We start from the raw sequence: 27,007 nt of genomic DNA, 5'->3' as shown, positions 1-27,007 counted from the left end.
TCTCTCTCTCTCTCTCTCTCTCTCTCTCTCTCTGTCTCTCTCTCCTCTATTTCAGAGAGAAAGGGAGAGAAAGAGCTAGAAACATCAATGATGAGAATCATTGATTGGCTGCCTCCTGCATGCCCTCCATTGGGGAATCGAGCAAGCAAACTGGGCATGTGCCCTGACTGGGAATTGAACCATGATTTCCTGGTTCATAGGTTGATGCTCAACCACTCAGCTGCACCAGTTGGGCTGGGATTCTCACTTTTAGAACCTACCCATTATGTTGTGAGGAAGCCTCAACAATTCCTTGGAAAAGCCATGTGTAGGTGTTACAGCTAATAGCCCTAACAGAAGTCTCAGCTGACAGCCAGAATCAACCCCAGACATGAGTGAAAGAGCCTTCAGATGATTCCAGTCCCCAGCCTTCATATCTTCCCTACTGAGGTCACCATGGAGCAGAAGCACCCCATCAGGGATATGCCCTTTCTGAATTCCTGACCCAAAGAATTCATTAGCATAATAAAATGGTTCAGGATGCTTTGTCACACAGCAAGAATAACCAGAATACCATGCAAATACTAAAAGAAATAAGGATTGTGGTGGCTATGGAAATGCACCACTCAGATCTCCTTCAAGAGAAACTGCTTACTCCAAGGAGCATAGTTGACTGGTAGTCTCAACTGCAATTTCTCTGGATCCAGAACCAGGTTCGTACCAAGGCAATCTGCCATCCTACCCTTCTTGTCTCGGCTGTACCCAGACACTGACAAAGCACAGTGGGAAGTAGTGCCAGTCCATTTTTGCCTGACGCAAAATTCCTTAAATGGGCAACTCTGGCTCAAAGACTCCTCCCCTCTGACCTGGACGAAACATTCTTAGAACTCTGCTACAATTTGGAACTCTTCCTACCTAGTCCTCTTTCCTCTGCTCTCTTCTTTCACAGGTGTAGACCTGCATTGTGGTCTGTAGGCTCTTCCTGTTTATTCTTGCTCCTTCCTCTTTGATCCTCACAATAAATCTCCTGCACATCTAATCCCATCTTGACATCTGCTTCTGAAAGAACTGACACATAGCCAGGCCGGTGTGGTCCAGTTGGTTAAGTGTCATCCCATGCACCAGGAGGTCGCTGGTTCGATTCTAGGTCAGGACACATGCCTGGGTGGCGGGCTCCATCCCCAATAGGGGGCATGCAGGAGGCAGCTGGTCAATGTTTCTCTCTCATCGATGTTTCTCTCTCTCTCTCTGAAGTCAATAAAAACATATTAAAAAAGAATTGACATATAGCCCTTTCCGGTGTAGCACAGTGGTTAGAGCATCGGCCCACGCACCAAAGGGTCATTGGTTCGATTTCTGGTCAAAGGCACATACCTGGATTGTAGGTTTGAACCCTGCCTATGGTTGGGGTGTGCAAGGGAGGCAACTGTTGGATGTGTCCCTCTCGCATTGATGTTTCTGTATCTCTCTCTCTAGCCCCTCTCCTTCCCTCCCTTCCACTCCCGCCCCCCCTCCCTGCCCCCAAAAATGGAAAAATATCCTCAGGTGAGAATTAACAATAACAAAAAAGATCTGACATAAGGCTATTTTGATACAGATCCCTATTCTTATGATGTAAATGCACACACAAAAAAACCTATCTTCCGCCAAAACCGGTTTGGCTCAGTGGATAGAGCGTTGGCCTGCGGACTGAAGGGTCCTAGGTTTGATTCCGGTCAGGGGCATGTACCTGGGTTGCGGGCACATCCCCAGTGGGAGATGTGCAGGAGGCAGCTGATCGATGTTTCTCTCTCATCGATGTTTCTGGCTCTCTATCTCTCTCCCTTCCTCTCTGTGAAAAATCAATAAAATATATTTAAAAAAAAAATAAATAAAAAAAATAAAAAGTTCATGTTGAAATCCGATTTCTACAATGGACTAGACACTACCACTCTCAGCTAAATACTATTAATCATCTAATAAACATTTTCACTATTCTATCAAGTGATAAAAATGTGAAATATTATATCTAGGACCGATCCTTGAAAACCAAGATTATGTCATTATTAAATTACTACTACCATGAATGAATCCTTCTGCAGTTGTGTGTGTGTGTATATATTTTTAAACTGTACATCATTTAAAAAAAATATTTTTATTGATTTCAGAGAGGAAGGGAGGGGGAGAGAGAGATAGAAACATCAATGATGACAGAGAATCACTGATCAGTTGCCTCCTGCATGCCCCCCAGTGGGGATCGAGGCCTCAACCTGGGCATGTGCCGTTGACTGGAATTGAACCTAGGACCCTTTAGTCCGCAGGCCGACGCTGTATCCATTGAGCCAAACCAGCTAGGGTTGCATTTGTATATTTGATACAACTCACTTTAACCAATGTGTCAAGGGGGATCAAAAGCATTATAGTCTTGGTCAAGGTACAATGAATCTAACTTTCTTCTAGCTTACAAAGTCCCAGGGAAGGGTCATTCTTCATGAAAATAAACCCAGTCTTCTGATAAACATGTTTTCTGATGGAATACAGACATATACATAAATACCAAAAGGCTGTAACAAAAACCAACTTTCCTGAAAAACTCCAATTTTCACATCTAAATCTGTTGCACAACTCTCCTTCCTCAATAAAGCTAAATAAGTTAAGCACAGCTGTATGCAGAGGTGTGGATTATCAAAGGTTAATTAACAGTACTTACTCTCGTTTTATCAAACAGTTCTGAAACTTTGAGAAAAAATCTGGAAGAGAAAAGTATTTAATCAGAAGCTACCTTTAAATAACTTTCTATTTCAAATGTTCAGAGAATACATAATGCCCCAAACCAAATGAATAATGAACATTCTTGCCTCATTACAGTAATATTTAATGGTCTTATTTTCTTCATTTAACAAAAATATCTTTGTACTTCCACCCATAACAAATTACTTGAAATCTGTTGTTACAGAAAATCTTCCCATTTTAAGATAACAGTCTAAGTCATACAATAAAACCTAAAAACTTTGTATTGCTATTCTTTAGTAATATGCTCCATAATACTAAATGAAACCCATACCTTCACATTATTACAGAAGTACAAAACAATCACATCCAAAGAGACAAAAGGCTGATTTAAATGGAAAACAATGAAGGTGGAGTAGTTTTTGAAGATATCTGATAGCTATGTTTTAAACATTTTCAAATAGAGCTGCTTTGTTTTGGAAAACAACAGAAATCAGTAACCAACTTCTATTTTAGAATTCACTTTCACTTTTAACTAAACAGCCTCTCACGAGTGTTAACCACCAACTGAAAAAAACCCAATGCAGCCCTAACCGGTTTCGCTCAGTGGAGCGTCGGCCTGCGGACTCAGGGGTCCCAGGTTCGATTCTGGTCAAGGGCATGTACCTTGGTTGCGGGCACATACCCAGTAGGGAGTGTGCAGGAGGCAGCTGATAGATGTTTCTCTCTCATTGATGTTTCTAACTCTCTATTCCCTCTCCCTTCCTCTCTGTAAAAAATCAATTAAAAAAAAACAGCAACCCAATGCAAAACTACTAAAGGCTATTCTGTAAAATATGTAACTATAGATGGCACTATAATCGGATTAGGGCAAATACTATTGAAAGCTAAAACACAATTTCATGAACGTCACTTTACTTCAAAGAACTTGCTTTGACAAGTTTCTGTCAGATAACACTTGGCAAGGTTGCCCTTTTTTTCTTGTTATCAAAGAATTAAGAACTAACTCTTTGGGAAGGCAGCATGTTAATTAGTGTAAGCTATGGTACCTTGCTTTGCTGAAAAACTTGGATCTTACATGTCTACTGAGAGACTACGTTAGAGGAAAAGTTCAAGGATGTGGTTTAGAGAAAGGCATGAACAATGAACATAGTTTTCTCACTTAACATTTAAAAAGAAGCATTATTTTTCACTGAAGAGTTGGGTTAAAACAATATTATAGAAGCAACTAAAATTAAGTCCCGTTAGATTAAAATTAAAGTGAAAAACTAGCATACCGTAAAGGCATGTGTAGGCAAACTTCCAGAGGGTGATTTTACACTAACATGCAAACACCTTCCTCATCTGACTGCCTTAACATTCACTAAATTATAAAAACTACAATAGCCAGCCTCTTTAAAAAGTGCAAACTGATAGCATTAAATATCACTTTAAAAGTCAATTTGGTGCCCTACCTGGTTTGGCTCAGTGGATAGAGCGTTGGCCTGTGGACTGAAGGGTCCAGGTTAGATTCTGGCCAAGGGCACATGCCCGGGTTGTGGGCTCCATCCTCCCCAGTAGGGGGGCGTGCAGGAGGCAGCCAATCAATGATTCTCTCTCAATGATGTTTCTATCTCTCTCTCCCTCTCTCTCTGAAATCAATAAAAATATATTTAAAAAAAAAAGTCAATTTGGGCCCAGACAGAGTGGCTCAGTTGGCTAAGCATCCACTGTCTTGTGCACTGAAAGGTTGATGGTTAGTCAGGACACATATGAAAGGCAGGTTCCAATCAATGTTTCTATCTTCTCACTTTTATGTGTTTCTCTCTCTCTCTCTCTCCCTCCTTCCCTTCCTCTTTTTAAGCATGTCCGCAGGTGAGGATTAAAAAACAAACAAAAACATGAACAAAGTCAATTTGGCCCTGGCAGGTGTGGCTCGGTTGGAAAGTCATCCTGTATACTGAAAGGTGGCGGATTAGATTCTTGGTCAGGGTACACACGGGAGGCAACCGATCAATGTTTCTCACATCAATGTTTCTTTTTCTCTCTCCCTTCCTCTCTCTAAAATAAAAAAAAAAAGTCAATATGGCCTACTATGAAATACATGTAATTCCAAACAGCATTTTAAATTTATAATAAACATTATCAAAACCTAAGAATATTTTGACATAAAGTCTGTCTCTCCATCTCACCCTTATACACACACACACTGCCCATTTTCATCAAGTGAAACTTTATAAAGTTAAAAAATACATAAAGGTCCATTTTTATTTTCCAGATTTTAAAAATTGACACGGACTTAGAAAAGCTCCTTGTTATCAATGTGTTTTGAGAAAAATATTCTAAAATGTCTACTGGGTCTGAAGTACTGTGTGTGCCCAGCCTGCCAACAAAATTTTGTTTTATTTATATTTACTGTTTTTTATTTTTATTTTATTTTTTTAATATATTTTATTGATTTTTTTACAGAAGGATAGAGAGTTAGAAACATCGATGAGAGAGAAACATCGATCAGCTGCCTCCTGCACACCCCCTACTGGGGATGTGCCCGCAACCAAGGTACATGCCCTTGACCAGAATGGAACCTGGGACCCTTCAGTCCACAGGCCGATGCTCTATCCAATGAGCCAAACTGGTTAGGGCTATATTTACTGTTTTTTAAAAATCAGAATCCTTACTTGCATATATCTGTAGAATCCTGAGTTCCTAAAGCATATAATGAAGAACCAATTCTATTGTAATCGTCTGCAGCACCTATGGAAAAAGGTTCAAGAATTTAATATATTTATTCATTAATTAAAAAATATTGAGCATCTACCTGCCAAACAATGTGTACGTAATAGGAGGTAGCCAAAGTCCACTGAAGGAAATGAGAAAAACTATAATACAATATGATGAATATTACATTAGAAGGAGGTACAAACTACTATGGCAGCAACAGAAACAGATGATTTCACCTGAGTAAGTCAGAGAAGGATTTACAGACACTCCAGAATGAATTTGCACTTGTAGGATGAGCAAATCTTTACTAGGTAATATGTAAGAAAGGGAATCCTATATAATAAAGAGGCAATATGCAAATTAACCCTCACACCCTCACAAAGATGGCTGCCTACAACCAGGCTGGCAGGGGGGGTTAGTGAGGGACGACCAAACGACTGACCAGCAGGCTGCATGGGGCGACCAGGCCGGCAGGGGGTTAGTGAGGGATGACTAAACAAGTGAACAACAGGCGGTGTGTGATGATCAGGCCAGTGGGGAGGCAGTTGGGGGCAACCAGGCTGGCAGGAGAGGCAGTTAGGGGTGACCAGGGTGGTGGTGGTGGGGTGCAGTTGGGGGTGACCAAGTCAGTGGGGGGGGGGGCAGTTGGGGTGATTAGGCCAGTGGGAGGGGGCAGTGAAGGGTGACTAGGCCGGCGGGGGAGGGGGGGCAGTTTGGGGTGACCAGACCGGCAAGGGGGGGGCAGTTAGGGGCGATCAGGCAGGCAGGTGAGCAATTAGGAGCCAGTGGTCCAGGATTGTGAGAGGGATGTCCAACTGCTGGTTTAGGCCTGATCCCTGGCAGTTGGACTTCCCCAAGGGGTTCTGGATTGGAGAGGGCGCAGGCTGGGCTGAGGGGAACCCTCCCCCCTGCACGAATTTCATGCACCGGGCCTCTAGTTTCAAATAAAAAGGGCAGAGCATGGATCAAGGCCTGAGAGGCATAAAAGAACATAGTATATTCAGAGAGCCTTCTGGGACTATGGCACTGAAGGGTGCAGAGGGAAAGTAGATGGAGTTGAAGATGAAAAAATAAATTGGAAGCATCTTGGGGAAAAGGGTTTTTGTAAGCCATGATAAAGTCTGTATTTGGTCTTGTAGAAATGGGTGTTATTAACATTTTACAATCAACCTGATAAGTATGTTAGTTTTTAAAAAAATACTGTTGCCCTAGCCAGGTTGGTTCAGTGGATAAAGCATCAGCCTGTGGACTGAAGGGTCCTGGTTTTGATTGAGGTCAAGGGCACGTACACCAGTTGCAGGCTCGATCCCTGGCCCCAGTTGGAGCAGTTTTGGGAGGCAACCAATGGATGTTTCTCTCTCTCCCCTCTCCCTTCCACTCTCTTTCTAAAAAAAAAAAAAAAAAAAAAAAAAAAGACAAATATTCTTGGGTGAGGATTAACAAAAGAAAAAAAAAATACTGCTTCCTGGAATAAAGACTAGAAGTGCAGAGACACAGAAAACAGAGTAACCAACCTAGAAACTGAGGGCCAGGATCAAGATAGTGGGAACAGTGAGAGCACAGAGGAACTAACAAAGCTAAATAATATTTAGGAAATGTAATAGGGAGGATTTATAAACAGTATACCTGATATAGGAGGGGAAATTATGGAGCTTGGGAAGCTAGATAAATGGTGCCACCATTACTCTGGGGTACTAGAAGCAAAGTACCAAATTTCAGTACAACACTCTTCCTAGGGCTTGTTCCACAGGACAATGCACTTGTTGAGAAAAGACTATATATAACAGATGCTTCTATTTGGTTCAGAGAAAGGATAGTAGAATGCTATGGTTAAGAGGCTGGACCTACAACCAAACTGCCTAGGACCCAATCCCATCTTCCAAACTCACCAGCTACATGACCTGGGACATATATATCACTTAACCAGTCTATGCCTCAGTTTTCTCATCTGGAAATGGGGATAATAATGGTACCCACCTCATATTATTATTTGGAGAATTAAATATGTTAGTAAATGTTACTATATATCTGGCATATAGTAAGTATAGTACTAATTAATGAAATCCAAGACACTGCCTAATGTATGAAAATTTCCACTTATACTAGCAGTATTTTTATAAGGCTTTAATGTGTTTATTCCCTAATGAAACAGTAATCCTTACATTATACTTTATTATATCATTTAAAATTACATTAGCCCTAGCTGGTTTGACTTAGTGGATAAGAGTGTCGGCCTGCGGATTGAAGGGTCCCAGGTTTGATTCCTGTCAAGGGCACGTACCTTGGTTGCAGGCTCGATACCCAGCCCTGGTCGGGGTACATAAGGGAGGCAACCAATCAATGTATCTCTCTCACATTGATGTTTCTCTCTCTGTCTCTCGCTCTCTCTTCCACTATCTCTAAAAATCAATGGAGAAATATACTTGAGAATTAATAAAAATTTAAAAAACAAACAAACCCCAAAAACATTAAACCCATAAGGCTAAAATTTAACTTTTATTTTTATTTTATTTTTTTATTTTTTTAAATATATTTTATTGATTTTTTACAGAGAGGAAGGGAGAGAGATAGAGAGCCAGAAACATCGATGAGAGAGAAACATCGACCAGCTGCCTCCTGCACATCCCCCACCGGGGATGTGCCCGCAACCCAGGTACATGCCCTTGACCGGAATCGAACCTGGGACCTTTCAGTCCGCAGGCCGACGCTCTATCCACTGAGCCAAACCGGTTTCGGCTAAAATTTAACTTTTAAAAGGGAAACTTTGACCTGACTGGTGTGGCTCGGTGGTTGAGCATTGACCTATGAGCCAGGAGTCTGGTTTGATTCCTGGTCAAGGCACATGCCTGGGTTGTGGGCTCGGTCCCAGTAGGGCGTGTGCAGGAGGCAGCCAATCAATGATTCTCTCTCATCATTGATGTTTCTATCTCTCTCTCTCTCTGAAATCAATAAAAATATATTTTTTTAAAAAAATCCATTCAGAAAACTAGTAATTTAAGAGAATTTTCTCAACCTAAAAAAAGTCATCTAGGAAACCTACACCTAACTTCACAAATAATGGTTTAAGACCAAATACTTTCCCAAGAAGATAAGGATCAAGGTAAAGATGCCTGCCCTCAACACGTCCATCAGCACTGTAGTAGAAGGTAGTGTACAGTACAATGGTGTAAGGAAAAGAAGGAAATGGCATCTAAACTGGAAAGAAAGTATAATTATTTTTATTAGCAGATGACCATTTATGTAGAAAATACTAAGGAATCTACAAAATAGTTACTAGAACTAGTGAGTTTATTTATTTAGTAAGGTTGCAAGATATAAGATCAATATTGAAAATATACTGTATTTCTACACATTAGCAAAGAACAACCAAAAACTGAAAGGTAAAAAACACATCATTTACAAAGCATCCAGAAATAACCAGGGATCGATCTAACTAAAGATGTAAAAGATCTGTACAATGGAAACTATAAAACATTGCTGGAAGAATTTAGAGACCTAACTAAATGGAAAGTATGCCATATTCATGTATAGAAGATCAATTTAAAATGTCAATCCTCCCCAAATTGATCTACAGATTCTATACAATTCCAATTATAATCTTAGCTGGCATTTTTGTAGAAAGTGACAAGCTGATTTTAAAATCTGTATGAAAATATAAACTACCTAGAGGGGCCAAAACAACTTTAAAAAAATATTTTTATTGATTTCAGAGAGGAAGGGAGAGGGAGAGATAGATAGAAACATCAATAATGAGAGAGAATCATTGATCGGCAGCCTCCTGCACTCCCCCTACTGGGAACTGAGCCTGCAACTGGGAATCGAAACTAGGACCCTTTAGTCTGCAGGCCGACTCTCCACCTACCGAGTCAAACCAGCCAGGGCCAAAACAACTTTTATAAAGAAGAATAAAATTGGAGGACTTACACAAGAAAAGATGTTTAACATCACTGGTTATTAGAAATATGCAAATTAAAACCACATCAAGACACCACTATTCTTATTAGAATGGCTAAAATTAAAAAGACTGATTATCCTTCTTTAAAAAAATATATTTTTATTGATTTCAGAGAGGAAGAGGGAGAGAGAGAGAGAGAAACATCAATGATGAGAGAGAATTATTCATCGGCTGCCTCCTGCATGCCCCTTACTGGGGTCCAAACCTGCAACCTGGGCATGTGCCCTTGACCAGAATCGAACCTGGGACCTATTCAGTCTGCAGGCTGACGCCACTTGAGCCAAACCAGCTAGGGCCTGATTATCCTTCTTAACAAGGATGAAGAATAACTCTCACGCACAGCTGATAGGAATGTAAAATTGTATAATCATTTTGGGAAAAAGTTTGGCATTTTTAAAATAAGTTATACTTTACCACATGACCCAGCCATTCTATTTCTAGGTAGTACCCAAGAGAAATGAAAGCATAGGTTTATAATACTTACATAAAATGGCTCATGTAAGCTTTATTCACAATAGCCAACAGCTAGTAACTCAAATGTTCACCAACAGCTATATAGATAACAATCATAATATATCCATAAAATGGAATACCACTCAGCAATAAAAAGTAATGAACTATTGATATGCACAACATGGATGAATTTCAAAATAATTTTGTTGAATTTCAAAGCTAGATAATAAAGTGTCCATACTGTATTATTCCACTTGAAATGCAAACTGATCTATAGAGACAAAAAGCAAAACAGTGGTTGCCTGGATACATGAGTGGGACAGAGGGATTGCAAAGGGTCACAAAGAAACTTTTGGTGGTGATGGATATATTCATTTAATTTTATGGTAGTGATTATTTTAAACATATGTCATAACTTATCAAATTGCATACTTAGAACATTGCATCTTATTGATATCAATTACACATCAATAAAGCTGTTAAAAACCATTAACCTATCTTGCATTTTGAATGGATCGTTTACACACATAATTTTATAACATCATGCATTTAGAAAGTATTGGTTCAACAAATGATGCAAATCTTGACATACTTGAAAGTTGACATATTTCAGTATACAGTATCAAAAATATCATTAATATCAGACAAGTCTTTATTTTTTTAAAATCTTACCAATTATTTTTTATTGGCATTTAAAAAATAATTGATATAGAGAAATAGATGTAAAATAGAACACACCATGGAAGCAAGTGGAAGAACACAGCATTTTTAAACAGTTTATATAAAAATCAAGAATGGAATTTCAGACAAGTCTTTAATTATTGTGATGCAAACTCATGGTAATGAAAACAAGTTTTCCGAACTTCTAATTATTGCTGAATAACTTGACTTTTATCATTGTCCACAAATACTGCCAGTTTTCCTTAAAGTGACAGACTCACTTAGTGAATTTTTAAGAACATGTCTAACAAACACTAAAGTCTGAATAATCATAGTTTGTCAGCCATTCTTTCAAGTAAAAATGGTGTCTTATGAAAAAAGTAGCTAGGTCAGTTGGAACTCAATCACTAAAATGCTTTACTAGAGAGAACCATCATACTTCAGTATACAAAGTGCTTTATACATACCTCCCATTTTACCACATAAAGGATGAAAAAAAAAAAAGTGTACTCAAGGACATTCTTAAATGAACTTTGAGGGAAAGAATATAGTGATTATTAGTACAGTTTGATGCCACTGCCTTGATTTGTGCTAAGGTACCAGCAATTTTATTCATCACTAGAGGCCTGGTGCACGAAAATTCATGCACGGGGAGGGGGGAAGGTGGTTCCTTCAGCCCAGCCTGTGCCCTCTTGCAGTCCGGGAGCCCTCAGGGGATGTCTGACGGCTTAGGCCTGCAGTCTGGCCTCCCTCTTCGGGAGGCGACCAGGCGGGCTGATCAGGGGACAGCACCAGCCGGCCCTCCCCCCGCCCCCATTGCCCCTCCTCCGCTGCCGGTCGCCACCGCCCCCCCAATCGCCATCCCATCCCTCTGCTCGCTGGCATGTGCCTTGGCTGGCCTGGCGCCGCCTGCTTGCCGGCCCCGCCTCCCGCCAACCGGTTGTTCCTCCGTTTGGTTGATTTGCATATTACGCTTTAATTATACAGGATGGCTTTTGCATCATGAATATAAATGTTGCCCTAGCTGGTTTGGCTCAGTTGATAGAGAGTCAGTCTGTGGACCAAAGGGTCCCAGGTTCGATTCTGGTCAAGGGCATCAAAAAAATAAAATAAAATAAAATAAACATCAACATGATAAAAAGGCAAAAGGCATCATAGTATTATTATGAAAATGGTTTTGACATCACAGACTTGCTAAAAAGGGCCTCAGAACCAAGGCTTCATAGACCACAGTTTAAGAAACGCTGCTCTATATCAAGACTTTTACAAACTATAAATAACATAAGTAAAACCTTACTTTTGTGGGATCTTGTCATCCTATCAGATTTAGCAGATGCATCTTTAACTCGGTTATGATATTCTAAAAGGAATGTTCGTTCATGCTCAAAGAAATCATCTACATCCTATAGGATCAAAAGAAAATATGAACTTTTTTCAATTGTTTGCTTTAGTGTAATATGTAAACCATTTTGTTATCATTATAATCACAAAAGATCATTAGTAAAACAGCATCCTATCCTTAATAATCAGATGTTATATTGATTTCACCAACAAGTTCAGACTTTAATAAACATGAATTTCTATCTATCAAGTAAGAGATCTTCTATGGTTTTGCAGCTGAAGGCTTAGAGCTCCCCATATGGTTCTCTGAAACGTGTCCCTACTCATGCTCTGCCTTTACATCCCAATAAGTACATTATTGTCAGTGGAAGTGACCAATTGTTTTTGAGAAATAAAGAAAAAATTCTGATGGACAAGTAAGTCTATTTCTCTTGGTTTATTATGTATATTATGGGCCATTTCAGAAGGCTGGGAGCAATTACTATATCAACAACTGTCTTCGATTTTTTTTGGGGGAGCAATGTTAGATACACATCAAAATAAAAATTATTAACAGTACTTTCCTCCCTTCTAAGATGTCCATTGTTTAGTGAAAAAGCACCAGTTGAAATGATGTAATTCAAGATCCACATCAACAGAAAACTAGAAGCCAAATACTGACAAAACGACATTTAAATCTGTAATTCAGGTGTACCAGTTCTCCTAACTGTAAAAATGGGGATAACATTAACTTGCAGGATTGTAGTGAAGATTAAATAAGAAAATGTGGGCTATCAAACATCACATTGTAAATGTTAAAATTTTAGTTACTACTTTATCAAAACCCTAATCAAATAGTGGTTTACACTAAATGCTAAGAAAAATGTTCAATATTAGTGCATAAGCAGCATCAAAATGGAAGTAGGCTGAGTCCTTATTAGAAAGTAGCCATAGTACATGCATAGTCAACATATAAATTGACCTATCTCTGAAAAGTCAAAGTATAAATCAAATAAATAGTACTTTACACCTAAGTTTTATTGTAGATGTACCTATAAAACAGGTAACGATGAGAAAGCAGCATTATTTATACCTTAGTAATTGCTTGATAATGTAATATAAGCATTTTACTCTTATATTTTAATGGTATGAGTCTTCAGACAAATTAAGTCTTATATCATTTAGGACACCATTAAGAAAAAGTTAGGTGTTATGTAGGCAAATAATTAACTTTGTAAGTATTTTCACACATATTATCTCATTCAGTCTTTCTAACAATCCTGTGAGCCAGGCGGTTTTATTAACTGCATTTTGAAAGTGGAAAACAGATTCAGAGAAAGAGACTTTTCTCAAGATCATATAGCTACTCTGAGACAAGACCAAAACATCAACTTAGCGCTTCTAATTCCCAATGTGAATCCAGGCCTGTTCCCAACATTTGTAAGGCCAAGGGCAAGTGTAGAAATGGAAGGAGTCTTTTTTTATTTTTAAAGATAAACCTTTTCTTTAATTAATTAATTAAAGAGGAAGGGAGAGGGATAGAGAGATAGAAACATCGATGAAAGAGGAACATCATCAATCGGCTGCCTACTGCACACATCCCTACTGAGGATTGAGCCCCCAACCCAGGCATGTGCCCTTACCAGGAATCGAACCAGTGACCTCTTGGTTCCTGAGCTGATGCTCAACTGCTGAGCCACATTTATGTCCCACCCTGCAGCTCTGCAGGGCATCCAAAGGGATTTCTTGTGCATGTGGCTGGACAGTCCATCCTGTATACTGATTTTCTCCCCTGTGCCTTCCCTCTACTCAGCTGTCCTATAGTCACCCCTTGATCACCCACAGAGTGTACACACCAGTAGCACTGTCTACCCACTGGAGGATGGACTCAGGGAAAAAGCCCATGCAAGACCTGGAGGTAGGCTTGGAATTTGGCTAAAGATATCTAGGGTTGCCGAAGCCGGTTTGGCTCAGTGGATAGGGCGTTGGCCTGCGGACTGAAAGGTCCCAGGTTCGATTCCGGTCAGGGGCATGTACCTGGGTTGCGGGCACATCCCCAGTGGGAGATGTGCAGGAGGCGGCTGATTGATGTTTCTCTCTCATCTATGTTTCTAACTATCTCTCTCCCTTCCTCTCTGTAAAGAATCAATAAAATATATTAAAAAAAAAAAAAGATATCTAGATAACTGGAGCACGGTCTGGTTTGGAGGAAAGGGCGTGGGGTTCAGGTGGGCAAATTCCCTTGGATATGTAAATCTCTGACCCTTGGAGAAGGAAGCTCTAAAGCAGTGGTTCTCAACCTTCCTAATGCCGTGACCCTTTAATACAGTTCCTCATGTTGTGGTGACCCCCAATTTCATTGTTACAAATTGAACATAAATTAAAGCATAGTGATTAGTCACAAAAACAATATGTAATTATATATGTGTTTTCTGATGGTCTTAGGCGACCCCTGTGAAAGGGACATTCGACCCCCAAAGGGGTCGCAACCCACAGGTTGAGAACCGCTGCAAGAGTGTACCCAAGGTAGGGGGTCCAATTTCCTAGGCCTAAGGATTCTAACTGCCCAAATTTCTCTTTTACTCGAATATAATCTTTTACACATCTAAATTTTCAGTCTAGCTTCCTTTTAAGAAGAGTAAATTCTTGCCCTAGCTGAATAGAGCATCTATTATCTCTGAAATCAATAAAAATATATATATTTTAAAAAGGAGTAAATTCTTAAACAAATACTCTTATTAATCAAATAAAATCTTACCTTTACTCCTGAAACAATTACTCCATCTGCTGATTTAACCATGTTTTTAAAGAAATCTTCAAGTTTCTCTTTTTTATTTTTTCCTCGCACACTCAACTGAAAGGAAGGTAAGTAGAAGTTAGCATTTAAAAAAATTACAAATGGAAATTAATACCTTTTTTACATTTTGATGTCAACAGGGCAATTTCAAAAGGATCCCAGTTTTTAAACTTAATAAAGTAGTAATTTCATCATATATATTAACGATTTTCAAACTTCAGGGAATTAAAGAAAAGTTTGGCCTCACCTCAAAGATTCAGATTCAGCTGATCTACAAAAAGACCTAGATATCTCAGTGTATATTTAATAATTCTGTTCTAAGTAGACCTCTCATCATATCCTATCTAGCACTACTATATAATGTAAAGATAACTAAAATGTTAACTCAGAAGTTCCTTTAAACATAAAATTTATTGGTGTACAATATACCATCATACACTTCTGTAAGAGGTCTAAAAATATATTCTGCACATTCTTCAGTCTAAATTCATTCAAACATCATCTACTGTCCTGTTTTTGGTGTCAGCAACTTCTAGTTCAAGGGACACAAAAGATGACTTAGAGTGGCATGAATGGTTATCTAAGGCAAAACTGAGAAGCAGCTAATAACTCTGACTTTACCACTTGCGACATTAGGGTGTCCCTTAAAGGAGGATCCTATCTAACTTCCTTATCTACTGGCATGGCTTCAATGCTCACCTTTATGTAAATAACTCACAAATCTCTATCACTACCCCTCAGCTTTTTCCTGATTCATAGATCCAACTGCCTATATCATATCTTTTTTAAAAAATATGTTTTTATTGATTTCAGAGAGAAAGGGAGAGGGAAAGAGAGATAGAAACATCAATGATGAGAGAGAATCATTGATTGGCTGCCTCCTGCACGCCCCCTACTGGAATCGAGCTCACAACCTGGGCATGTGCCGTGGACTGGAATCAAACCCAGGAACCTTCAGTCCATAGGCCGATGTTCATTCTATCTACTGAGCCAAACCAGCTAGGACCCTATGTATAGATCATATCTTTACATGGAGATTATGCTAATCTCATATCACACGAGCCTAAGACAGTACTCATTATATGCTCTCCACAATCTAACCTCCAAATTTTTCCTCTTCCTCTTCCCTATTCGTGGCTCTCCATCCAACCAGTCTCTCACACTCCTATATACTCCCTAAAACCCCATACCTCTCATTAAAATTCTTTGTAATCTACAATTTCTTTCTCTCACAGCTCAAATTCTGCCAGCAAATGTCTGATATCTGTTCTTTATATTAACTCTGTCCTAGTAAATGTCCTCATTATCTCTTGCCTAGACTATTACATCGGACTACTAGTTAACATCCTTCATCTCAATCCAATCCATTCTGCTGCTTTGGGATAACTTTCCAAAATCAAATTTTGAGCATCTTTTCTTTACTCAATAACTTTACAGTTTCACAATGTTCAGAGACTAAAGGCCAATCTCCTTAGTATGTTATTAAAGATTTTCAACAATCTGATTCAATTTATCTTTCCACCCATTAACTTACCTCCACCAAAACTTATGTTCCAAATAATTCTCAAAAGAATCTCTGAACTTTTAGGTTCCTCTGTACCCCTCCCATCAAAACTGCTATTCAGACTTAAACATCCAAATTAAAAGGCATCTCTCTTCATGTAACCCTTCCAAGTTAGAATTCACTGCTCTTTCTTTAGGCCCCACAACACACACTGATTTTTTTAAACTGCATTTTTTTGATATTGATTAGTTCATTAATTTACTCATTTAACAATCCACTACAACTATAGTTAAGAGGTGGTCTCTGTCCTTAAAATAATTTATGGTGTAGCAGAGGATACAAGGAAGTAAACATATGATTAAGCATACAGTATAAGGAGTATAATATTAGAGGTATCCATAGTGCACTAGGAGAGCATCCAAGGAACTTAAAACAGACTCAGGTAATGAGAAAGAAAAGACCAGCTGAAGGCTGAATGACCAGGCGGAGGCAGCTTCAATAACCCAGATGAGGTTGTTGAAAGAAGTGGACAAATTCCTAATATAGTAAAGGAGTAAAACAGATGGGATTTGGTGACTTCTAATAGGAAGAGGGAGTAGGAGGAGTCATGGATAATTTGCAGGCTTTTAAAATTATTTTAAAATTTTTATTGATTTTTAGAGAGAGAAAGTGAAACATGGATTGGCTGCCTCCTGCACTCCCTACTAGAGATTGAAGCATGTGGTCTGACTGGGAATCAAACCAGCAACCTTTCAGTGCACAGGATGCCGCCAAGCCAACTGAAACACACCAGTCAGGGTGTAAGTTTCAGGTTTTAAGGAACTGGGAGGTCAAGGTACCTTCCTTGAAATAGAGAATGTAAGAGGAGGCATAGAAGTTTAAGGAAAAATTCAACTAAGGGTAAAATGCCAAGAGACCATCTAAATGGAGCTTTTCAGAAGGCTGTTTAATAAATATAGCAGGGACTCAGGAGTGATACAGATTTATAAGTTAACAGCATAGTAGAGAATCTGAAGCCATAAGAGTAGATTAGATCACTCAGGAATAATTTATGGAATCAGAAATCTAGAAGAACTTATAGACTACTTGAGAACTCAATGAGGAACCTTGGAAGCATCAGATTTAAATGAATGGGTATATGGAGAAAAAAGATTGTGAAGGATACTGGGAAGTAGCCACAGAGTTAAGAGGAAACTTAGAAGAGATTCCAAAGATCCAGAAGTACATGGGATCCAGCATAGCTAGAAAGGTATCTTAGTCAAAATAGAAAAGCACAATGTAATACACCATATTAATAGAATTAAAGGACAAAAACTACACAAGCATCTCAACAGATTTTTTTTTGTGATAAAAACACTCACAAACTAGGAAAAGAAGGGAGTTTCTTCAACTTGCTAAAGGACATTTATGAAAAACCCACAGCTAACATTATTTAATAGTGAATGCTTTCCTCCTAAGATAGAGACAAAACAAGGGTATCTACTCTTGCCATTTCTATTTAACATTGTACTATAGGGTTTAGCCAGGGTAGTTAGACAAGCAAAAGAAATAAAAGGCATCTCCAGATTGGAGAGGAAGATGTAAAAAAAAAAAAAAAAAGTTAATAAATGAGTGTGGCTGCCAGGGTGGGTGAGGATTGTGGGAGATATAGGAAGTTCAGGGACTTGATTTCTGATTAGCTTCCATTCCCAATGAACAAGGTGAGAATCTGATCAAGAGGAACTGCTTTGAACTGAACTAAGCTTTCATGGAAAATGGGAAAGAACTGTCTAAATTCATAACCTTATTATAAACTAGAGGCCCGGTGCACAAAAATTTGTGCACTGGGGGGGGGGGTGTGGTGGCGTCCCTCAGCCCGGCCTGTGCCCTCTTGCAGTCTGGGACCCCTCGGGGGATGACCACCTGCTGGCTTAGGCCTGCTCCCCAGGGGACTGAGCCTAAGCTGGCAATCAGACATCCCTCTGGCAGCCTGGCAGCCCTCGGGGGATGGCCACTTTCTAGCAGGGAGCAGGCCTAAACTGCAGTCGGACATCCTTAGCGCTGCTGAGGAGGCAGGAGAGGCTCCCACCACCACCGCTGTACTGGCAGCCATCAGCCTGGCTTGTGGCTGAGCAGAGCTCCTCCCATGTGAGAGCGCCCTGACCACCAGAGGGCAGCTCCTGCATTGAGCGTCTGTCCTCTGGTGGTCAGTGTGTGTCATAGTGACCAGTCATTCCCAGTCTTTCTGCTGTTAGGGTCAGTTTGCATATTACCCTTTTACTATATAGGATAGAGGCCTGGTGCACGGGTGGGGGCCGGCTGGTTTGCCCTGAAGGGTGTCCTGGATCAGGGTGGGGGTCCCGCTTGGGTGCCTGGCCAGCCTGGATGAGGGGTTGATGGCTGTTTTCAGGCTGGCCATACCCCCTTTAGGGTGGGGGTCCCCAGTGGGATGCCTGGCCAGTCTGGGTGAGGGGCTGAGGGCCGTTTTCAGGCTGGCAGGCGACTGAAGCTCCCAGCCTCTCCGTTTTTTCTTTTCTTTTTTTTATTCTGGGATTTATTTACCTTCTATGGCTGTCACTGGAGCTGAGAGCCGGCTCCAGCTCTGAGGCTGTTGCTGGCTGAAAGCAGGTATCTGGGGTTTGTTTAGCTTGTATAATTGAAACTTTGTTGCTTTTGGAGCTGTTGCTTTCGGAGCTTAGAGAAGGCCGCAGCAGGTGGGGAACCTTGGCTTCCTCCATCACTGGAGCAAGCAAGCCCCCTGCTCACTTCAGCTGCGTGGCTGCCAGCCGCCATCTTTGTTGGCAGTTAATTTGCATATCTCGCTGATTAGCCAATGCGAAGTGTAGCGGAGGTAAGGTTAATTATCCTTGTTGTCTTCTGTATTGCCCTGGCAGGTGTGGCTCATTGGTCAGAGTGTCAGCCTGTCAACTTGAAGGGTAAGGGTTTAATTCCTGGTGAAGGGAATGAACCTGGGTTGTAGGTTCAATTCCCAGCCCTGGTTGGGGCACATGCGGGAAGCAACCAATCGATGTGACTCTCTCACATCGATGTCTCCTCTCCCTCCCCCACTTTCTCCCTACTTTCTACTCTCTTAAAAAAAAAATCAATGGAAAAATATTCTTGGGCGAGAATTAACAAAGAACAACTATAATGGGAATAGGGAAAAAGAGAGCTAGAGGACAGAAGGCTATGTTTGGAATCCACAATACTAGTAACCAGGGTTTAAGAACTCAGAAGGCAAACTCCTGGATGTGATCACTGATGAATTATCAAGAATTTAATGGAGGTTGGGGGTTAAATAGGTTAAATACTTAATCTACTGTTAAGTAGACTCAAACTATCTTTATTTGAAACAGAAGGCAAAGTCACATAAGTAAAGCAATACCAAATGCAATCATTCCTCACAGCAATTACTATTTCTCATACAACTAAATGCTGAAACAAGCTTTTCTAGGCCTCACAGATGCTCTGTGGTCTTTTTTAGACTTCAAGATACCCTAGCTCTACTTCAAGCTTATCAGTACCATGGCCCTCTGAAACATAGATAACAGAACAGCGCATACCGATTTCTTTTCCAGCGCCACTGAACTGAATAAAGATCTGAGAAACAGCATTAGAAACAAGATTGAGCCCAGCTGGTGTGACTCAGTGGTTGAGCATTCACCTATGAACCACAAGGTCACAGTTCCATTCCCGGTCAGGACACATGCCCAGGTTGTGGGCTCGATCCCCAGTAGGGGGCATGCAAGAGGCAGCTGATCAATGATTCCCTCTCATCATTGATGTTTCTATCTCTTTATTCCTCTCATTCTGTGAAATCAATGGGAAAAAAAAAAGAAAAAAAGCCTCTCCCTCCCCCCAAACAAGATTGAAGAAAACCTTTTCTTTTGGAGCCTATAATCTACAACCTATTAATAATACTTGCTGTTAGTTAATTAAAGAATGTTTGCAAAACACTTCAACTCCATCTTTTATCTCTAAAACATGATTATGGATATTAAAAGGGTTATTGTAACACATTACCATCATCTTTATTAAGCATACTAGAGGCCTGGTGCATGAAATTTGTGCATGGGTAGGGTCCTGAGGCCTGGCCAGCGATCAGGGCCGATCAAGGCATTCCAGTTGCTGGCCAGGGCCTCCCTTCCCTGGTTGCCAGCTGGGGCCTCCTTTTGTTCCTCACCACCCCTTGGTGGTCAGCGCATGTCACAGCGAGCGATCGGTCTCCTGGTCGAACTCCCGTGGAAACAATTTGCATATTAGGCTCATATATATATATATATATATATATATATATATATACACACACACACACACACACACACACACACACACACACACACACACACTAGGTGCATGAAACTCGTGCACGAGGGTGGGGGGTCCCTCAGCCCAGCCTGCTCCCCTGCCGGCCTGATCGCCCCTAACTGCTTCTGCCTTGGCCCTGCACCCGGGACCCAGGATTCCCTCCCTCTGGCCAGCCGCGGCTTTGCCCGGGCCCAGCTTTGTCAGAAAGGATGTCCGGAAGGTCGTCTGGTCTAATTAGCATATTACCCTTTTATTAGTATAGATAGATACTAGATTGTAAGAAAAAAAACCCCAGAATAGGTAAACACTGTACTGACTCCCTTCCATAAACACTTCAAAATTACAACTAAATTACAGAACCATCATTGAGAATTGCCTGAAGTCTAGTTGAAGAGAATTCCCATAACCATGGATATACAGAAGAAGCCATGTGGAGACTAGTAGGAGGGGTTGGAGATGTGAAATGGGCTGGTCCCACAACCACATGTGGCAGATAAAAATCGGGAGGGATATTTTGGCTGTGAAGGTCCCCCCAACGAGCGAGTAGTCCCAGACCCACACCAGGTTCCCCTTACCAGGTTTCCAGTGGCAGGAAGGCTTCTGGCTGTGAAAACCAGAGGAACTTATGCTGAGTAAGATGGTGGGCTACTGGAGTCCAGGTATTCCTCCCCCCCCCCCCATTTCTTTATGTTTTTTAGCAGGTATTCCTCTTAAAGGGCCCATGCATGGAATTACTCCTTCGCTTTGAGCTCCAGCACTGGAGCAGCAGCTCAAAAGGCACTAGGGACTAAACTGAACAGGGAGGAACTGAACAGTCTGGCTTTGGGGCGAGAGCTGGAGGGACAGCTTTCTCCCAGACAGAAGTGCTGGCAGAACACATTGCTCCTTTGCTGAGCCCTCTTCCTGTAGACAAAGGCTGGTGCCATATTTGGATATTCATCAACCTGTCTAACACTGTTCATAGGGCCCTGGTGACTCCCTGAGAGCCTGCCCCATCCAACTTGTGGGCGCACTCAAGCTACTGCCAATGGCTTTTCCATACAAACAGCCTGTCTTGGCTCATGCAGCAGACTTTCAAAAAATCTCTCAAAGGTTCATGAACCACAAACAAGCAGCATCTGGCCATAGTGTGCCCTATACCTCTTACTAAGCAGCCCCAAGCCCAGCACTAGCAGTGGCCAAACTTGGTTCACAAGTTAGCCTCTCCCAGGCACTTCCAAACCCAGGACAAGTGGCAACCATCTGGAGATCATTTGTAGCTCATACAAGGTGGCCCCTGGCCAGGGCACAGGTAGCAGCTGACCTTGGCCTACACCTCCCAAGTGCCCCAGAACTAACACACCTGGTGGTCATGTTCCAACCAAACCAGACCACTCAACCCAACTACCTCCACAAACGACACAGCCAAAGGGCAGACTTAGCAGGCACTGAAGCCCCACTAAAGTGAATTCTGCTATGCAGTGTCAGCCCCTCCATTATAGTCATCGCCATCCTTACAACCAGTCAGCCAGAGGGTTAACCCTCCAAACAGCAAATAAGGCTCAACTACCAGAGGAGGGCACACATCATCCACACAAGGGGCATACCTGGACACCTGGCTCAGGTGACCAGGGAGACTGCACCACAGGGCTGCCAGGACACCTACCACACAAGGACTCTTTACCAAGACCAGGAGATATAAATGGGGAGACAAAGAAACATGCCACAAATGAGAGAACAGGAGGAATTTCCAGAAAAAGAACTAAATGAAATAAAGGCAAGCAATAGACTTGATACACAGTTCCAAACAATGGTTATCTATATATATAAAACCCAAATATGCAAATAGACTGAAGAGCAGAACAACCGGCCGCTATGACATGCACTAACCACCAGGGGGCGCACATGGAACATGATGAGCATTGGCAGCAGGCGGCAGAGCGCAGAACATGGCGGACATTGGCTGCAGTGGGACGGTGGAGCAGGTGAGTGGGGGCGCCGGTCGCTGTCATTGGGGTGAGCCTCTGGTGGTTACTTAAAATTCTTTGTTCCCGCATGCCACAGTCCCACCGGGTACTTTCACCCGCTGCTGGTGCTGGAATGGCCTCTTGTACCCGCTGCCGGCGCAGGCCCTGATCGCTTGGTGCCCTTAGCGGGTGCGAGTGGCGGCTGTCGTCCCCGATTGCCCCTCAGGGCTTCTCCACCTCCCCCTGCTCCTGAGGGGCGATAGGGGCTGGCAGCCGCCTCTTGCACCCGCTGCCAGCAATGACTCCGCTTGCACCCGCTGCCGGTGCCAGCACTTGCACCCACTGCCGGCGCTGGCCCCGCTCGTACCTGCAGGTCCCGATTGCCCCTATTGCCCCTGAGGGCTTCTCTACCTTCCCCTGCTCCTGAGGGGTGATCGGGGGAGCAGCCGCCGCTTGCACCACCCGCTGACAGCGTCAGCCCTGCTTGCACCTGTTGTTTGTGCCAGCCCCAATCGCTCCGCACCGTCAGTGGGTACGAGCGGGACTGGTGCTGTCAGCACATGGGAGTGGTGGTGGCAGAAGCAGGGCTGCCGGCAGATGGGACTGGGGGCCGTGGCGGAAGGGGCTGGGAGGAACGTGGAGGATGGGCCGAGACCCTTCCCTCTGCCCACTGTAGCCTCATAGCCCACAGTTCCTTTCAAGGTGCATAAATTCGTGCACTAGGCCCCTAGTAAGGATTATAAGAATGCTCAAAAACTTTGTGAGAACTTCAACAGCATAAAAAGAACATAGAAATCATAAAAAAGAACGAGTCAGAATTGATGAATGCAATAACTAAAATGAAGAGCACATTATAGGGAATTAACAGTGAAGCAGAGGATCGAATCAGTGACTTGGAAGATCAAGGTAGCAGAAAACACCCAATCAGAACAGCAAAAAGAAAAAAGGATCCAAAAAAATGAGGATAATTAGAGGGGCCTCTGGGACAATGCCAAGTGCACCAACATTTGCATTATAGAGGTACCAGAAGGAGAAGAGACAGAGCAAGGAACTGAAAACCTCTCTGAATAATGACAGAAAACTTCCCTCACCTGGTAAAGGAAAAAGACATACAAGCCTGGGAAGCACAGAGTCCCAAACAAGATGAACCCAAAGAGGCCCAAACTAAGACACATAATTAAAATGCCAAAGGTTAAAGACAAAGAATGAATCTTTTTTTTTTTTTTAAATATATTTTATTGATTTTTTACAGAGAGGAAGGGAGAGAGATAGAGAGTTAGAAACATCGATGAGAGAGAGAAACATCGATCAGCTGCCTTCTGCACATCTCCCACTGGGAACGTGCCTGCAACCCAGGTACATGCCCTTGACCAGAATTGAACCTGGGACCCCTCAGTCCACAGTCCAACGCTCTATCCACTGAGCCAAACTGGTTTCGGCAGAATGAATCTTTTTAAAAAATATATATTTTTATTGAGTTTAGAGAGAGGAAGGGAGAGGGACAAAGAAATAGGAACATTGATGAGAGAGAGGCATTAGCTGCCTCCTGCAGGCCCCATAATGGGAATTGAACCCACAACCTGGGCATCTGCCCTGACTGGGAATCAAACTATGACTTCCTTGTTCATGGGCTGAAACTCAACCACTGACACACTGGTCATGCCAAAGAAAGAATCATGAAAGCAGCAAGAGAAAAGCAGTTAGTTATCTACAAGTGAGCTCCCATAAGATTGTCAGCTAATTTCTCAACAGAAACTTTGCAGGCCAGAAGGAATTGGCATGAAATATTCGAAGTGATAAAAAGCAAGAATCTACAACCAAGATTACTCTACCTAGCAAAGTTATCATTTAGAATCGAAGGAGAAATACAGACCTTCCCAGCCCAGCCAGTGTGGCTCAGTGGCTGAGTGTCAACCTAGAAACCCAGAGGTCATGGTTTGATTCCCAGTCAGAGTACATGCTCAGGTTGCAGGCTTGATCCCCAGTGGGAGGCATGCAGGAGGCAGCCAATCCATGACTCTCTCTCATCATTGATGTTTCTTTTTCTTTTTTTTTTGATGTTTCTTTTTAAAATATATATTTTTATTGATTTCAGAGAGGGAGAGGGAGGCATAGAAACATCAATGACTATATATATATATTTTCCCAGATAAGGAAAAGCTAAAGGAGTTCATCACCACTAAACCAGTATTATAAGAAACTAGAGACCCAGTGCATGAAATTTGTACACTTGGGGCAGCGGGAAGGGGGGGTCCCCTCAGCCCGGCCTGCGCCTTCTCACAGTCTGGGAGCCCTTGGTGTATGTCCGATTGATGGCTTAGGCCCGCTCCTAAGCCGGCTGTTGGACAGCCTTAGCGCTGTTGTGGAGGCGGGAGAGGCTCCCGTCACTGCCATTGCGCTCGCCAGTTGTGAGGTCAGCTTCTGGCTGAGAACTCCCCCTGTGGGAGTGCACTGACCACCAGGGTGCAGCTCCTGCATTGAGCGTTTGCCTCCTGGTGGTCAGTGCGCATCACAGTGACCAGTCGTTCTGCTGTTCGATTTGCATATCAGCCCTTTATTATATGGGATTATTATTTAGGATGTTAAAGGGACTTTTTCAAGAAGAAAAAAAAAAAGAATACTAGCCCTGGTTGGTTTTCTGAGTGGTTAGAGCATCGGCCCTGAGATTGAAGGATTTCAGTTTCAATTCCTGGTTAACAGCACATACCTGGCTTGCAGGCTTCCATCCCCGACCCAGTCAGGGCACATGTGGGAGGCAACCAATTGATGTGTCTCTCTCACATCAATGTTTCTCTCTCTCTCTCTCTTACCCCTCTTCTAAAAACCAATGGAAAAAATATCCTCAGGTGAGGACCAATAATCATCATCATCATCATCATCATCCTATCTAATAATAGAGAAACATGGTAATTAACTGTAGCTCCGACACGCTTCCCATTGGCTAATCAGGGCGATATGCAAATTAACTGCCAAACAAGATGGCGGCCGGCAGCCAGGCAGCTGAAGCGAACAGGAGGCTTGCTTACTCCAGTGATGGAGGAAGCCAAGGTTCCCTGCCTGCCGCTGCTGGGCTCTGAGCTGCACTCTAAGAAACAATGTTGCAAATATAGTAGCTAAACAAACCCCATGCTTTCAGCCAATCGGCTGAGCTGGAGTTGCAACAGTGTTTCAATTATAGAACCCAAACAAACCAGATACCTGCTTTCAGCAGCCGAAGTCTCAGAGCTGGAGCCAAGCCTCAGAGCTAAAGCTGGCTCTCAGTTCCAGTGACAGCCATAGAAGGTAAATAAATCCCAGAATAAAAAGATAAAAAGAAAAAAAGGAGAGGTTGGGAGCTTCAGTCACCCGCCAGCCTGAAAACGGCCCTCAGCCCCTCACCCAGACTGGCCAGGCACCCCAGTGGGGACCCCCACCCTGAAGGGGGTGTGACCAGCTGCAAACAGCCATCATCCCCTCATCCAGACTGGCCAGGCACCCTAGTGAAAACCCCCACCTGAAGGGGGTGTGACCAGCTGAAAAGAGCCATCACCCCCTCACCCAGGCTGGCCAGGCACCCAAGCGGGACCCCCACCCTGATCCAGGACACCCTTCAGGGCAAACCAGCTGGCCCCCACCCGTGCACCAGGCCTCTATCCTATATAGTAAAAGGGTAATATGCAAACTGACCCTAACAGCAGAAAGACTGGGAATGACTGGTCACTATGACACACACTGACCACCAGGGGGCAGATGCTCAATGCAGGAGCTGCCCTCTGGTGGTCAGGGCGCTCTCACATGGGAGGAGCTCTGCTCAGCCACAAGCTAGGCTGATGGCTGCCAGTACAGTGGTGGTGGTGGGAGCCTCTCCTGCCTCCTCAGCAGTGCTAAGGATGTCCGACTGCAGTTTAAGCCTGCTCCCCGCTGGCAAGTGGACATCCCCTGAGGGCTGCCGGACTGCCAGAGGGATGTCTGATTGCCAGCTTAGGCCCAATCCCCAGGGAGTGGGCCTAAGCCAGCAGGTGGTCATCCCCTGAGGGGTCCCAGACTTCGAGAGGGCACAGGCCGGGCTGAGGGACCCCCCCTTCCCCCCTGAGTGCACAAATTTTTGTGCACCGGGCCTCTAGTAATAATAATAAATGGCAATAACTACATATCTATCAACATTACTTTAAAGAGGTAGATGGAGTAAATGCTCCAATCAAAAGATATAGGGTGGTTGAAAGGGTAATAAAACAAGACATATGCTGTCTTCAAGACTCACTTCAGATCAAAAGACACACAAAGACTGAAAGTAAAGGGATGGAAAAAGATATTTCATGAAAATGGAAATGAAAAAAAAAAGCTGAGGTGGTAATACTTATACCAGACAAAATAGACTTTGAAACAAAGGCTTAACAAGAGACAAAGAAGGTCCTAGCAATTCCACTTCTGGTATTTATTCAAAGAAACCCAAACCACTAAATTGGATATATACATCTATGTTTATTTCAGCATTATTTATAATAGACAAGACATGGAAGCCACCTAAGTGTCCATCAATAGACGAATGAAAGAAGTGGTGCATATATACAATGGAATATAACTCAGCCATAAAAAAAGAATAAAATCTTGCCATCTGCAACAACATGGATGAACCTAGATAGAGAGCACTGTGCTGAGTGAAATAAGTCAACAGAGAAAGACAAATGCCATATGATTTCACGTATATGTGGAATCTA

At 42.4% G+C, this 27,007-nt stretch overlaps 1 protein-coding gene across 3 annotated transcripts in view; it reads right to left on the bottom strand.

Moving 5' to 3' along the window:
• Window positions 1–27,007, bottom strand: part of SNX6 (sorting nexin 6) — a 73,480-nt gene that overhangs the window by 17,998 nt on the left and 28,475 nt on the right. For all 3 annotated transcript variants that reach the window (XM_036353285.1, XM_036353293.1, XM_036353301.1), the window contains 4 exons: window positions 14,535–14,630; window positions 11,754–11,859; window positions 5,346–5,421; window positions 2,669–2,708 (listed from right to left, as the gene is read on the bottom strand). In XM_036353285.1, the coding sequence (XP_036209178.1) occupies window positions 2,669–2,708; window positions 5,346–5,421; window positions 11,754–11,859; window positions 14,535–14,630 (318 nt within the window). The remainder of the gene's footprint in view (window positions 1–2,668; window positions 2,709–5,345; window positions 5,422–11,753; window positions 11,860–14,534; window positions 14,631–27,007) is intronic.

This window comes from Myotis myotis, unplaced genomic scaffold (genome assembly GCF_014108235.1).
Source record: "Myotis myotis isolate mMyoMyo1 unplaced genomic scaffold, mMyoMyo1.p scaffold_m19_p_1, whole genome shotgun sequence".
Lineage (NCBI taxonomy): Eukaryota > Metazoa > Chordata > Mammalia > Chiroptera > Vespertilionidae > Myotis > Myotis myotis.
This window is presented reverse-complemented; position numbering and strand designations above follow the sequence as displayed.